The sequence below is a fragment of the Trachurus japonicus genome, chromosome 17 (assembly GCF_045865225.1).
Source record: "Trachurus japonicus isolate A0001 chromosome 17, Traja_1.0".
NCBI lineage: Eukaryota > Metazoa > Chordata > Actinopteri > Carangiformes > Carangidae > Trachurus > Trachurus japonicus.
In genome coordinates this window covers 18,978,011-18,990,970 of record NC_140923.1, presented here as the reverse complement: position 1 = coordinate 18,990,970, position 12,960 = coordinate 18,978,011, and the positions used below count along the sequence as shown (strand labels likewise).

Here is a 12,960-nt window from a genome sequence, read left to right as displayed (position 1 = left end):
TACCTTTGTTCTTGTTCCTTAATATTGAAAGTAGGAATTCTATTCCGCACTTGAGAACCATCAAGTCTAATCCAAATTAAAACCTTCCTACAATCTCACGATTAGTTCTTCAGATGGCTTCTCCAGAGCAAGCAAACCGTGTGTTTTCCCACATATTTTTACTCCACATTTGTTGGATCCCAAGTAACATGTCTTCCATCATGCAGTCTTCCTAATGCAGCCATGTCAGCCGCCTCCAGCTGGAACCCAAACACCTACATATGCAGAGACAGAGGGCGGAAATAGTCTTCTGAAAGTGATCAAGAGTTTCCACAAATATTCACAAAAATATTGTTCATTAATACTTTGTTACAAATTGTATCATAAAACAACATTTAACCATAAGAAAATAACTTAAACCTTACAATGAAACTCATTAAACTGAGTTTGGTACAATGACCTCTAGTGGCATCATTTCTACAAAACACAACAAAAGAATATAGAGACCATGTGCCCAGTCAACACAGGGTTAAACCCCTTCTCAATCGTAAACATACTTATTCCATGTTTTTTCTGTTATTTAGGCTTTTTGTGAAAATGTTAACATTTCTTAATTTGGAACACTTGGACACAACACAATGACCTTTAACTCACTTGACAGTTTTCTTGTATCCTCTTCTTTTTGGTGGATTTTGGTATCGTGACAACTCCATTCTGAGGGGAATTCAGGAATAAATGTCAGTTGAGAGGCATCCACAGAGGAACAGTGAGTGCATTGGACCGATTCAGCTTAGTGGAAGAAACATCCAACCAGTGGGACTTACCTGAATACTCCAGCGGACGGCGATCTGAGCTGGCGTGCGTCCGTACTTTTCTGCCATCTGGAGAACAGTGGGATTGCTGAGGACTTGACCCTTGGCCAGTGGGCTGTACCCCTCGAACATGATCCCCTCCTGTCGACAGTACTCCATGAGGGGATTGGGCTGCTGGAAAGGATGGTACTCCACCTGGTGAGTCATAGGCAAGTCACTGTAGTTGTGTTGAAAGACCTTCCACTGCTCTTTCAACAAGAAAAATACACTTTTATGACATTGTTTTTTAAATCGACACATTTAATCTAATTGAAGACTAAAAACCCTACCTGGTTAACATGTGGTATCACACTACAGTCTTCTTTCAACTGCTCCAGGTGGTGGATCATAAAGTTGCTCACCCCAATAGCACGGCACACCCCTACAGTGGCAGAGATAGTTTAGATAAATCATATACTTCCCTCTGTCACTACTCAATCAAAACGACATGTGCTGTGGTTGCTTTTTTTCTGTTTATTTAATGTCCAAATCCTCTCTGTCATGTTCTTCTGTCCCTTTTCTGCACCTTCTTTATAAAGTTCCTCCAATGCTCTCCAGGTCTCAGCTCTCATCTCCCTGTTTGAACAATTGGATTGAAATGGCTCTGGCCAGTGCATGAGGTACAGATCTGTAAACAGTAAACACATGTGATTGAATTAGAGATTTTAAGATTAAAAAAAAACTGCCCACACATGATGTTTAATCCATAGCAGTGCATACCAAAGTATTCCACCCCCATCCGTGAGCAGGAGTCCAGGCAGGCCTTCTTTGCGGCTGTGTGTGAGTAGTCTGCTGGCCACAGTTTATTAGTGAGCCATAGATCACTGCGTTGAACTCCACTTTCTTGAATAGCTTTACCCAGTTTCTCCTCACAGCCATAGCGCCTTGCTGTGTCAATGTGCCGCACACCACACTCAGTGAGTGCGTATATAATGGCATCATGGGAGAATCCACCATCATGTGATGTGCCTGGCGTAGAGAAAACATGTAGGCATTCAAAAGCAATATCAACTGAGTGTGATTCCTTTTTCACTGAAGGTATCGACATAACTTTAGGGTTAATTCAGAAAATTGTTGAGAGACAAAATAATGTCATCATGTGATATTGAGTAGTTCAGACAAGAAAGTGAGGAATGAGTTTGCAATCTAGATTAAACTTAATTTTTGCAGTCAAGAGAGGAGAATATTTGTGAGTTATCAATGGACATCAATCATTTTTATTTATCAATTGTTAATCTTAGGCCTAATGTTGATCAGCATTGCTCATGTGAATGACCCCTTGCTGAAAGCAGTAGCCTATTGGGTTATAATCTCTGGAGGATCTCCTCCCCCAAAATGGCCTTTGAAAAAAAAAATCTATACAAAAAATTACAAATCTGTAGAACATCATGCAATAATATTTTTGTGTAATGTGCTTAGTATCTGCAATCATAGAGCCAAGAATTAGGAAGTAAAACGCACCTAATCCAAGAATCGGTATCTGTAAACCATTGGAAAGTGGGACTGTGGGACAAGTCAGCACCGTTTCAAAGGACATGTTCCTTTTTGTTCCTCTTATCAAGCAGTGGTGAATTACACACCTGAATTACAAAGACGTTTATCCTTAGTTTGTATCACTTTACGGTCAAGTTAATAAAGAACACGTGTTTTACATATTAAGAATGCGCTAGGTAACGTTACTTTGCAACTAAAATAAAACGTTATTTCCACATATCTTAATGTTACACTACATTAAAGTGACTGACTGGCTGGCTACACTACTAACAACACATACCTGAGCTTTGTTGAGAGTAGTGTGGACATTAAAGTTAGTGGTTTGTTTTCTTTCCTATCGCACGGGGTTAGCATCTCTGAGGACGGCAGAGATAAGTCTCTGTCGGAAAATCAAAGGGTGTGATGATTTGGTTTGGTCCAACAAAGATGGCGTCGGTTTCTAAAGTTTACGGGAAAATGCTCAAGTGAATAAATAAACTGAATATGCGGCACTGTAGTGAAGGAAATTAAATACATGGACACAACTGAAGCATAGTTTAAAGTCTCGTGTCAATTTCCATTTTTTGTTTAACAATATAGCTGTTATTTCTCCAGCTGTCACCTCCATCCACATCGCAATGAGGCTAACGTTAGCCTGTCACATCTTCCTCCTTTCAGGCTCTTTGGTTGAAGTCAGCCAACATGGCGACCATGTAAAGTGAACGGGTTGTTTGCAGTGCCAACAAAATGAGGTGAGTTCTGAGTAAAGAAACGAAATGTAGTACAATTTTAAATGAGTGGTCAATAGTTCAGAAGCTGCTCTATCAGATGTGAGGTGTGGCGTTTATTTAAAGAAACAATGTGGGCACTAGCTTGGTTTGTGTTGTGCACAAAATATTGTTTTCATACAATCATGTGAGAGGCTTTTTGTTTGCAGGGCAGACTCAGTGCTTGCAGAGACCTCATAAAGCTACTGAATTTTGAGCCTTTTCTAGCTGTCTTAACCAACATTTTGCAATGTTAGTGTAAACACTCAGCAGAATGTTGTCATGTGATTATTTCTGACAGGCCCAAACAGTCTGACATGGAGGTAAAGTTAAATCCAAGTGTTTCCACCAAAATTAGTTTCAGTTGCACCACAGTCGTCCAGTATAGACAGGCCTCTCAGCATGTGACCTGCATGACCAGATCAAATGCTGGTGGTGTGGGAGTAATGGGAGAAAGAGAAAATAACTCTGAAGTGCATGCATCTTTTTGTGCAGGGTCCTCCGCTGCTGCATGGGGCTGCGGCGAAGCTATTTGGTGTGGCCAATCTTGCTGATCCTCCTGGTTGGTGCAGCTTTGACAGCTCTGCTACCCCCTGCAGAAGACCATGATGGAGGCCTTGATGTCCTGGAAGTGCTACGCCGGGCAACTTCCCAAAGTGCTGCACAGGGTCGACGTGTCGGCAGCACAGAGGGGGAGGATAAGTTTACTATCATCATTCAAACGTACAATCGCACAGACATTCTGCTCAAACTGCTCAACCATTACCAGGGAGTGCCTCATCTTCAGCGGATTATCATAGTCTGGAATAACATTGGGGAGCAGACACCCCTAAAGTTATGGAACTCCTTGGGGCCTCATCCGGTCCCTGTGGTCTTCAAGGAGCAGACCAGGAATCTAATGCGCAACAGACTACAACCATTCCCTGAGATTGACACTGATGGTCAGTTTATCTATAGTTATACGTGTTTTGTGTGTTTCAACCATTTTTTCAGTGCAGATTGATTGTTTTGTTTTTGTCTTTTCTTGTCTGATCTCTAGCTGTGTTGATGCTGGATGATGACACTCTGGTCAGCGTTCCTGACATCAGCTTTGCGTTCTCAGTCTGGAAGGTAAAGGTCAATATAGATAAAGAGGATTAACTTCATTTTGGTTTAACTGATTTTCAACCGATTATGTCTTATAATAAAAATGCACCTGAAATATGATACTTTGATGTTTGGCTCCACAGCAATTTCCAGACCAGATTGTTGGCTTTGTACCCCGAAAACATGTCTCAACACCGGGAGGAGTGTACAGTTATGGCAGCTTTGAACTCCAAGATCCAGAATCAGCAGGTGGTGACAAGTAAGTTGTGCCTTTTATTCTTCTCCATCATCATATAATACCTTTTTCATTACTCATCTTTATATTATTTTATCTCCATCCTCTCACTGCAGGTATTCCATGGTGTTAGTTGGAGCTGCTTTTTTTCACCACCGCTACCTGCAGCTCTTCCAGGACCAACCACAAGCGGTACATGCACTAGTTGACGAGACACAGAACTGCGATGATATTGCCATGAACTTTGCCGTGGCGCAGTATCTGAGGAAACACTTCAAGTCTGTAGGAAGCATTAACAAACCCTCTGGGGTCTTTGTCAAACCCGTGGACCTTCGCAACCTGGAGAAGGATGCCAGCAGCGGATACCAGGGTATGTGGCATCGTCCTGAACACCTTCTTCAGAGGTCCTACTGTCTGAACAGACTGACACAGATCTATGGCTTCATGCCACTCTGTTTCTCCAACCTGATGATCTCCCAGTTTGGCTTCCCTAGCTATGCCAACCACAAGAGTAGAGGCTGACGACATGCCAGATTGCTGACTGTTTTGCATTGACATATGAGACACTAGTAGTAGTAGAAGACTGGGAAGTCGGTGTTTAGTTGATAATACATCACTTGTCTGAGCTCAGGGTCGGGTTAGTCACCTGGTGTCATGCTGATATTCAGTTACCAAATCTACCTACAAATGTTTTATATTCATGGTTTGCACTTTGGATAGAGTTTTGATAAGAATATTTAACTTGTCTGCTTAGTGTTTTGCTTTTTGCTGTATGTCATGGACTCTTTCTCTATGGCTCTCAGCAGGACAATGATAGACTCCTTTATTCAGTGGAAGGTTTGTTAAAGAATATTTTACACCCAACTTAGTCTGTTGATGTCATCGTAATCTATACTGACGCGAAAGCTGCCTTCCTTTAATCATGCGCAGCTCTCTCAGTGCTTGTATGTACACTTGCTTGTATACAGTTACTTACATACACTCAAATGTTTTTTTTTGTTTTTGCCAAAACGCTTCACCAAAGAAAGATGAAAATAGACTTATTCTAGTAGTCCTATGTACATTTAAACATAATCAGTATGAACAGTACTGTGTGTGCAATGGGCAGTCATTTTTTAAATTAGTGCACAATGTCAACATTTGAAGAACTGTGTCATGTCATTAAATCCAACACTATTCCTTTGAACAGAATTTGGGGATGAATGTACATTGATGATATCAGTTAATAGGAGTTAAGTCTGTCAACAGGTGAAGATCCTGCAATGAACTAAGAGATCAAAAAGTCAAGTCATAGAGTCAAATTCAAGAGTTGTTTTAAAGTTTTGCGGAAGCCAACTGAGGCTTCAGAGCTTCCAAACAAATATTCAACAGCTTTATAGTTAATTAAGCATGCGTGTGTAGAGGTTACCCTGCACACTATAGTAAACAAATCCTGGGGCAAAGCAGCTGATTTATTAAGAAGATTGTTGGGATAAAGGATACATATTAATATATTATTTGTTCCAGCCCTAAAATTGGCTTTTGGTATGTAAACATAAGTCCAGTGGTCTCTAAATCTGTCCTTTGTCCTTAAATATTCTCAAGCCACTACAGGCAACCCACCTTTAGGACTTCAGGCTAAATTAAAGCAACAAGGTGGATATTTACTCAGTAAATACACAAACACTCCCCAACCCAGTGTAAAATTAGTTTCCACTTGTCAAAAAGTATGACATTCTTAATTAATCCCCAACTTCTTTTTATGTAAAATATAAATGCATAATAAAGTCTGATCTTTGAAATTCCAGTTTTAATAGCAACATAGAACCAGCCCACAGGACTGTATATTACATTTAACAACTGATTTTATCCTTGGATTGGATCAACGCTTCTGTCCAAGCTGATACAGTTTCCCTCAGTTACATGGCCAGGAAAATACTGACATGAAGGCTGAGGGTTAAACATCTTCAGATTATTAAGAGGTATGAGAGAGATAATATTCTTGTGGGGCAGCAGATCTTATCAGTCCACGTAGTAAACATCCAGACACCAAATGTGAGGTCTGACCTGTCCGTCCCATTAAATCAGCTTATGTTCGTTACTAAACTATATTTATTCATGGTCAATAACATCCCGTTCCCTCTCAGTGAATAAAAGTGTCCTTGCATATTCTGAGGTAACTATGGAAAAGAGAAGTTTTAATATGGTCAAGGACGTCCAGTGCCACCATCGACCCCGGGGCCGCCTCCAGGCCTGGATCCACCGGCCCCTCGAGAGCGCATGTCATGCCACATCTTCACAAGGGGCTCCCTCTTCCTCCAAATGAGTTTGTGACCGTATGCCACATACCATCTGTAAGATAAGACATTCAAAACAGTTAATGACAGCAAGTTATTCTGCCAAATCACACTTAAAGTCCAATAACACCATAACATAAAACCTGAAATGTATTTTTTAATGGTTAATTTGGGTTTAAGACTAGAGCATGGTCGATGATGATGTGTTTGAATGTAAGTAACTTTGTCAGACTACTCTTTCACTATACGTCTTATTATGTGACCATGACATTTTGGGTAGAGGATAAAAATTAGACCTAAGAACATTTTAATATCCCTATATAAATGGAATTGAATTTGTTGTCTCTGCCGAAAAAACTAAAAGGCAAGAGATAAACACTGTATAATAATGAATACTGTGCCACTCACACTCCAAAAAGGGCTCCACCAAGGTGAGCTGCATGGTCAAAGATCCGCCATCCCAGTATGAGTCCTGCTGTATCTATGGCAACAAGCGCTTTCAGAGCCTAAAGAGACCATGAAAAGGAACCTAAAGTTAAATACAATGTAAAAAAAAAAAAACAAGTAGAGTACAGCTATCTATTATACTAAACAGCTATTCTCTATCATGCATTCAGACATGCATACTTACACATTCACTCATTCATACATGGGACTTTGTCCGTTTTGTTCATGCACAGATGATTTACATCTCTTGCCTGCAGTGGAAACACAACACGGGGACATCAACAACCTGTTCAACACATCACATATTTTAGGTTAGACTGAAGAGGAGTGTTGCATCTTACATGAAAGATTGTTTTTATTTCTCCAAAATCTAACATAGTGCACACCCAAAGCTATGAGTGCACACAAACACGCATACACATACACACTCACACTCACACACTTATTAGATATGTGCACATTCTCTGCCTCACTTACGTTTCCTGCAGTGAAAGTCACCATGGGGAGGAAGATTATGCCTAGTTTGGCCTCGGGAACCTTCGCACAGACTGCGGCCAGGACTGCCATGACAGCACCTGACTAGAGACGAGAAAGAAAGAAAAAAAAAAGGCAAATCAAGAACACTAGAATTATTGAAATTCTTTGTAAAGCTGAATCAAGGTTTCAGTAAACCTCTTACCGCTCCTAAGGATGGATAGAGACGTCCAGAGGCTGTTTTACACATGTAGCTAACCATAGTGGAAATGACACCTGCAAATACACACACACACACACACAATGATTTGCACATTTCCTCCCGTCACAAAAAGCATTGAATCACGTTATTTTCCTCTTCTCAGTCCTAATGCAGTCTACCATCTGCTTCTACTTTGGTAAAATACCCATATTTATTCTAAGTACAACAAATCTTTTTTTGCACTAAAAAGCACCTGCAATAGATTAAACTATTTAGATTCAGGAGACTCAGTTATGATTCGATAACTTGATTGAATTTTGTCAGTTCTTTGCTTAACTTACCAGCAGACAGGTAAACCGCAAGAAACTGCTCCCTCCCTAAGAGAGAGACGATTCCTGAGGAGAATGTCCACAGGACATACATGTTGGCCACCATGTGGATGATGGAGTAGTGGCTGAAGGAAGACAGGATCATGGGAACGCACCGTGTTTCTGGTGGAGGTGAGAGAAACGGACACAAACAATAAATGCATGCTTAGATCAAGCCTGAGACATTTGCAAAAAGACAAATGCACTTGGTCCAACAGGGATACTCACTGGAGGCTGGGTTGGATGTGAAGTACTTAATCATGCGTCTCTGCATTGAAGGAACTCGCCACAAACACAGCACCACAGCGTTTACTGCAATTATACCTGGAAAACATCAACAACAACAACAAAAGCTCCTCATTAGACATGTAGGATTATATTAAGCACATGCAAATATGTTGATCCTACACAGGAATAAAATGAGCTACCCGTGACAGTCCTCTGCCCCTCTGTGAGGCTGCTCCAGAAGTCGTCCGCCATGGACATCAAGAGGATGAGCTGCCGCTGGAAGCCTGACAGCTGGTTCCACCATTCGTGCCAGTGCGCCATGTCCTGGGACCCCTGGTAATATGTGAGTGAAAAACAGTCAGTTTTAGTGGCAATATTAATGTGCAGCAGTGAAGAGAGAGAGAGAGAGCAGTTTGTATTATTAAAACCTTACCTGTGAGAATTTGTCTGCCTCCTCTTCACTTTTTGCAGTCTGAACTCTTGACTTCAGGGTCTCATATTGCAGAATGGCAGCCGCACCAAAGGAGCAGCCTGTAAACTGCCAAGGAGTCAGACAACATCCAGCACCATCGCACCGTCGCACACCTCTCACCATGGCGATAACAAGGTAAAGCATTCTGGGAGAAAAATGAGACCACCTTACCCCTACTGTGAACATTAGCGGTTTGAAGAGTCTAGGTCTGGGGGCCCTGGGAGGTGGCGGGGGTCCTGGTGTGCCAGCTTCATGGGGTGTGGGGTTTGTTTCTCCGCTGACATTGCCCTTCTTTGTGTCCGGCCTTTTGGCTTCCCGACGGAAACCACACCTCTGTTGGTTGTAGAAGTTGAGTCTGCAAATAATTTGAAGACAGATGGAGAAGTGTTAAAACTGGTGACAGACAGAGAGCTTTAACACACAGAAAACAACATGATATGATATGAAGCCATGCAGAATTAACAACCATGCAGTTTTTACAGCTGCTGGTAAGAAATAGTGAAACATGCATTTCAGTTTTCCTAATGATGTCTTCATTATTTATTACACCTTTTTTAGCAGTAGGCTACAATGAAAACAGCAGAACACAGCTGAGTATGTGAAACCAGTCAAATTTTCCATCCATTAATCAGTCTGTACGTGGTTAATTAGTGCTCTATGCATTTACATACATAGATAAAGGTATGTAGAAATAGTGTTACATTAAATGATACAGTAGTGCTTGTTACTATGACCAAACGCTTTTGTTTCCCCTGATAATTCACTTGAAGCACCAGCTACTCATTCATGAAGCTATATCGATAGGGGTACACAATAAGCAGTGGGCAGAGTGTGATATACCGATACCATTTTAAACGACACATCATAATGAACACGGTTAGTGTTGTGTTGTAATATTTTTTACACACAAGAAACACAGAGCTGTCCTCAGCCCCGTGGATCTCATTACAATGACAGTGGGAACGGTTAGGTAACGTTAACCACACAGCTGGTCTAGACACACACACACACACACTTCCTGTTAGTGTTAACCTGTCCGGACCGACACTCAGACCTGAACCGTGTCATATTTGCTCACCTGCAGCTTCGTGGAGCTGTGTGTGGAGAGCTGATAAACTCTGTTTTGGCCCATTTCCCCACACATCCTCTCCACGCCATGTTTGTGATGACCTCCCGTTTAAGCCCCTCCCAGACTGGGGCTAATGTTGCGTTCAAGGGCTCGTCTAAAAGCTCCGACAAATGAAATACAACCCCTGAATGGCAACATTTTAGGGTCAAGTGTATGTAGGTACAATATGTAAGAAATCTAAAGCAACTTAGTTTAGTTTAGTTTATTATTACGGGACAGTGTACAATACCATTAATCAAGAACAGAGAAGAGATGGTTGGATGGACCGTAAAATCATCCTAATATGTCACAGAGACTCAGGAATAATGTCCATATAGGCTACTGAACTCACCAACAACAACAGTAGGCTACAGCCAGAATATTTGCATTAAAAAAATAATTTGTTTCGTCTAGTAGTTTAAGCAACACAAGAACTTAAACGATTGATTGTCGCCTAAGCAAACTGTATATGATTTAATGTAGGCTATACATACATATGGTATGTTTATTTAAAGTAACTGACTACGAAATGATTGAGGCCTAACTTAAAATGATTACAACTTTTTATGTCAGCATTCACTGCGCTACCGCACAAGCGTTTTCTTTTTCTAACCCTGTAGGCCTACACAGTTTATTTTGAGAACATTTATCTGTAAATAACCTCTGTTCATATGTTGTTGTTCAATTAATGTGTGTAGGTCTCTAAAGGCTACCACATTACAAAAAATGATTCAAATTCGTACAATGGGTTCAAATTCTGACAGAATAGATTAGAGTACTTGAACGCACCTGAGAGTGTAGGCCTTTGTGAAACAACTAGGCCTACGTTTTATTTTTCCAATAGCATTTTGCTCCCCTCTAGTGGTGAATTAAAGTAACCTACAGAATTACATGTTTTCAGACAAGACGGTGGTGGAGAGTAGCCTACAGTACTAAACTTAGTTGCAGTTTTAATTTACTTGGCTCTTTCATTATTTCTCCACTAGGACATTTAAATCGATTAGAGACATTGTTCATATTATTAGTAATAGCTGTGTTTTTCCTTCACTGACAAGCCGAACATAGCCTACCATGCCGTGAAAAGACATATTGCTAAAAATCACCAAACTGCATAAAGCTCTTTTAATTACAAATTAGTGCATCAATAATACATTTACCTTTTGATACTTGAAACACAGTATAACACTTAAAAAAAAATAAAACCATTGTTTTTTCCATTGTTGAATTATTTATTTTGCATCCACCTTCCAATTTCCCAAATCAAAAAAAAAGAAGAGTGAAATTGATGCAAATGCTATAGAAAATACGAGGTAGCACACTGTGGAACAAAATTTCTCAGAATAGCAAAACTATTAAATGCCACGAGTGACTCTTATTTTGTTTGTGAGCACACTGAAGTTTGATTTCATGAAAACAAAAGATAAACTTGGAGGTCTCAGACTATATACAATAGCTAAACAATATTAATGGCACTTGGTATTGCTATTGGCATCTGGACAAGTTCCACAAACTTCTCACAGCCCTGCCAGTGACTCCAGAAATAGGCGAAGAAGGAAGAATCTACCATGAGCAGGCTGCACTGCAGTGTCTGCAGAGTAACTAGGGCTCTCCTCCAATGCAATATCTGCACTTGACTCCCTGGGCTACTTTAGCTGTGGACAATATTGCACACAGAAATGCTGTTATGGAGCTGGGACAAAATGAAAGGAGCAGGATCTACTGCATCCCATGGGGGCATTATAACACAATCTAATTTCTGCAGAAAAAAAATTATATAGTCATACAGACAAGTGGGGGTGTTGATGTTTCAGGGCAAAGATGCAATGTACAAAGGAAGGAGACCAATATGCCTTTGTCACTGTACAGATCCAAGGACATACTGCCAGGTTAGATGATATCCTATGGGTGCAGGTCTGGGGCAGAGGAGGACAGGGAGGTGTGGGAGAGGAGGAGGATGGAGGATAGAGGAAGAGAGGATAGGATGGAAGGGAGGGATGACAGTGATAGGAGTGAGCACGGGACAGAGGCAGGGTGGGGAGGGCAAGAGAAGAGGGGAGGGAGGGAGGGAGGAAGGAGAGTAGATAAAAAGAGGGTGAGAATCATAAATAAATGAGTGGTAGAGTTAACTCAGGTAAAAAGCTATTTGTGATTTGGATTCTGATTCTGGCTAAATAGCTGAGTTACTGTGCAGCACACACATTTATCTCTCTGTGAATCTGTAGAGGACTTTGGGTTGCTTTCTGATCAATGCAGTGCATTTTCTCCCAGCAGAGGTGTCCTCTTTCCGGTCCTCTAATCGATTTGCTGCGAAACGACGCCAGCCAGGATTCGCCTGTGTCGGCAACAGGGCACGCAGGGCCTGGGGGTCATGTGACAGGAAGTGTGACACCTGAAATCAGAACAACTTACTTGTCATCCATTTAGGGCCACTATTCGAACTCCAACAAATATGTACAGGCAAAAAGAACAATAAAAGCATCTCTGTTCTGTTTAAATGTATATTCGTTATGTGATTTGGATCCACAGGCGAATGCATGAAGCTGAACACCGTTTGGCCTTGAAGCTTCTATTTCAACCCAAAGGCTAGAAACATCTTATACCAGCAGCACAGTCTTTTTATACCAGCAGAGGAAACTCTAGCTGTTAACATAGCGTCCCATCATAGTGCTGACAGAGAGTTTTCTGAGACACTGATCAATGGAGCAGTTAGATAATACCACACTGTCACTTGTTTTCTGTTTTTTTTTTTCTCCTCGCATAGATTTTGAGACTCTGGCTGGGCTGTGATTGTGTTATTCAGCAGTCAGAAGCTGATTTACTCAGTCATGCTATATAAAGTTGACACTGAGTGGGATTTTGGATCTTTGCAAAGGCCTGATGTTTATTTTACCCGAAATACCAGAGGATAGTGCACAGTATGACAACACCAACCTCTCACTCCTAAATGGTCTGTTATGAAAAAGGTGTTTTGTTTAATTGTTTTACTTGTTGTTT

The 12,960-nt window shown here is 41.0% G+C and overlaps 3 protein-coding genes across 5 annotated transcripts; 1 reads left to right on the top strand and 2 right to left on the bottom strand.

Annotated features, from left to right (window-relative positions):
- Positions 1-152: 152 nt before the first annotated feature.
- LOC146970501 (uncharacterized) lies at positions 153-2,685 on the bottom strand. The gene is made up of 8 exons (XM_085803834.1): positions 2,605-2,685; positions 2,292-2,410; positions 1,551-1,799; positions 1,357-1,458; positions 1,121-1,212; positions 804-986; positions 634-693; positions 153-254 (listed from the first exon to the last, which is right to left on the bottom strand). The coding sequence occupies exons 1-8, from the start codon at positions 2,676-2,678 to the stop codon at positions 159-161; spliced, it is 975 nt and encodes a 324-aa protein (XP_085659960.1). The 5' UTR covers positions 2,679-2,685; the 3' UTR covers positions 153-158.
- A 307-nt stretch (positions 2,686-2,992) lies between these two features.
- On the top strand, positions 2,993-6,328 carry extl2 (exostosin-like glycosyltransferase 2). Its single transcript, XM_085803833.1, has 5 exons — positions 2,993-3,055; positions 3,566-4,011; positions 4,110-4,180; positions 4,300-4,415; positions 4,508-6,328. Exons 1-5 carry the CDS (start codon positions 3,051-3,053, stop codon positions 4,911-4,913), a joined length of 1,044 nt encoding a protein of 347 aa, XP_085659959.1. The 5' UTR covers positions 2,993-3,050; the 3' UTR covers positions 4,914-6,328.
- A 140-nt stretch (positions 6,329-6,468) lies between these two features.
- On the bottom strand, positions 6,469-10,025 carry parla (presenilin associated, rhomboid-like a). 3 transcript variants are annotated; one of them, XR_015037989.1, is made up of 11 exons: positions 9,937-10,025; positions 9,030-9,213; positions 8,820-8,924; positions 8,587-8,719; positions 8,387-8,482; positions 8,132-8,281; positions 7,794-7,864; positions 7,592-7,693; positions 7,299-7,365; positions 7,076-7,173; positions 6,469-6,722 (listed from the first exon to the last, which is right to left on the bottom strand). XR_015037989.1 is itself a non-coding variant. In XM_085803832.1 (10 exons), the coding sequence occupies exons 1-10, from the start codon at positions 10,014-10,016 to the stop codon at positions 6,578-6,580; spliced, it is 1,164 nt and encodes a 387-aa protein (XP_085659958.1). In that variant the 5' UTR covers positions 10,017-10,025; the 3' UTR covers positions 6,469-6,577. The 3 variants fall into 3 exon arrangements, 1 of the variants encoding a protein (XP_085659958.1); XR_015037990.1 differs by having other exon boundaries at positions 6,596-6,722; positions 7,299-7,358; positions 7,588-7,693; XM_085803832.1 differs by lacking the exon at positions 7,299-7,365.
- Positions 10,026-12,960: the final 2,935 nt, after the last annotated feature.

Excerpts from the sequence above, each read along its gene's own strand:
- LOC146970501 (XM_085803834.1), bottom strand. The coding sequence starts at position 2,678 with ATGCTAACCCCGTGCGATAGGAAAGAAAACAAACCACTAACTTTAATG. Across the intron at positions 2,411-2,604 it reads CTACTCTCAACAAAGCTCAG|GTGTGTAATTCACCACTGCT; the intron begins GTATGTGTTGTT and ends TTTGTAATTCAG. Across the intron at positions 1,800-2,291 it reads GATACCGATTCTTGGATTAG|GCACATCACATGATGGTGGA; the intron begins GTGCGTTTTACT and ends TCTCTACGCCAG.
- extl2 (XM_085803833.1), top strand. Across the intron at positions 4,181-4,299 it reads TTGCGTTCTCAGTCTGGAAG|CAATTTCCAGACCAGATTGT; the intron begins GTAAAGGTCAAT and ends TTGGCTCCACAG. Across the intron at positions 4,416-4,507 it reads GAATCAGCAGGTGGTGACAA|GTATTCCATGGTGTTAGTTG; the intron begins GTAAGTTGTGCC and ends CTCTCACTGCAG.
- parla (XM_085803832.1), bottom strand. The coding sequence starts at position 10,016 with ATGGCGTGGAGAGGATGTGTGGGGAAATGGGCCAAAACAGAGTTTATC. Across the intron at positions 9,214-9,936 it reads ACAGCTCCACGAAGCTGCAG|ACTCAACTTCTACAACCAAC; the intron begins GTGAGCAAATAT and ends AATTATTTGCAG. Across the intron at positions 8,282-8,386 it reads CACATCCAACCCAGCCTCCA|AAACACGGTGCGTTCCCATG; the intron begins GTGAGTATCCCT and ends CACCTCCACCAG.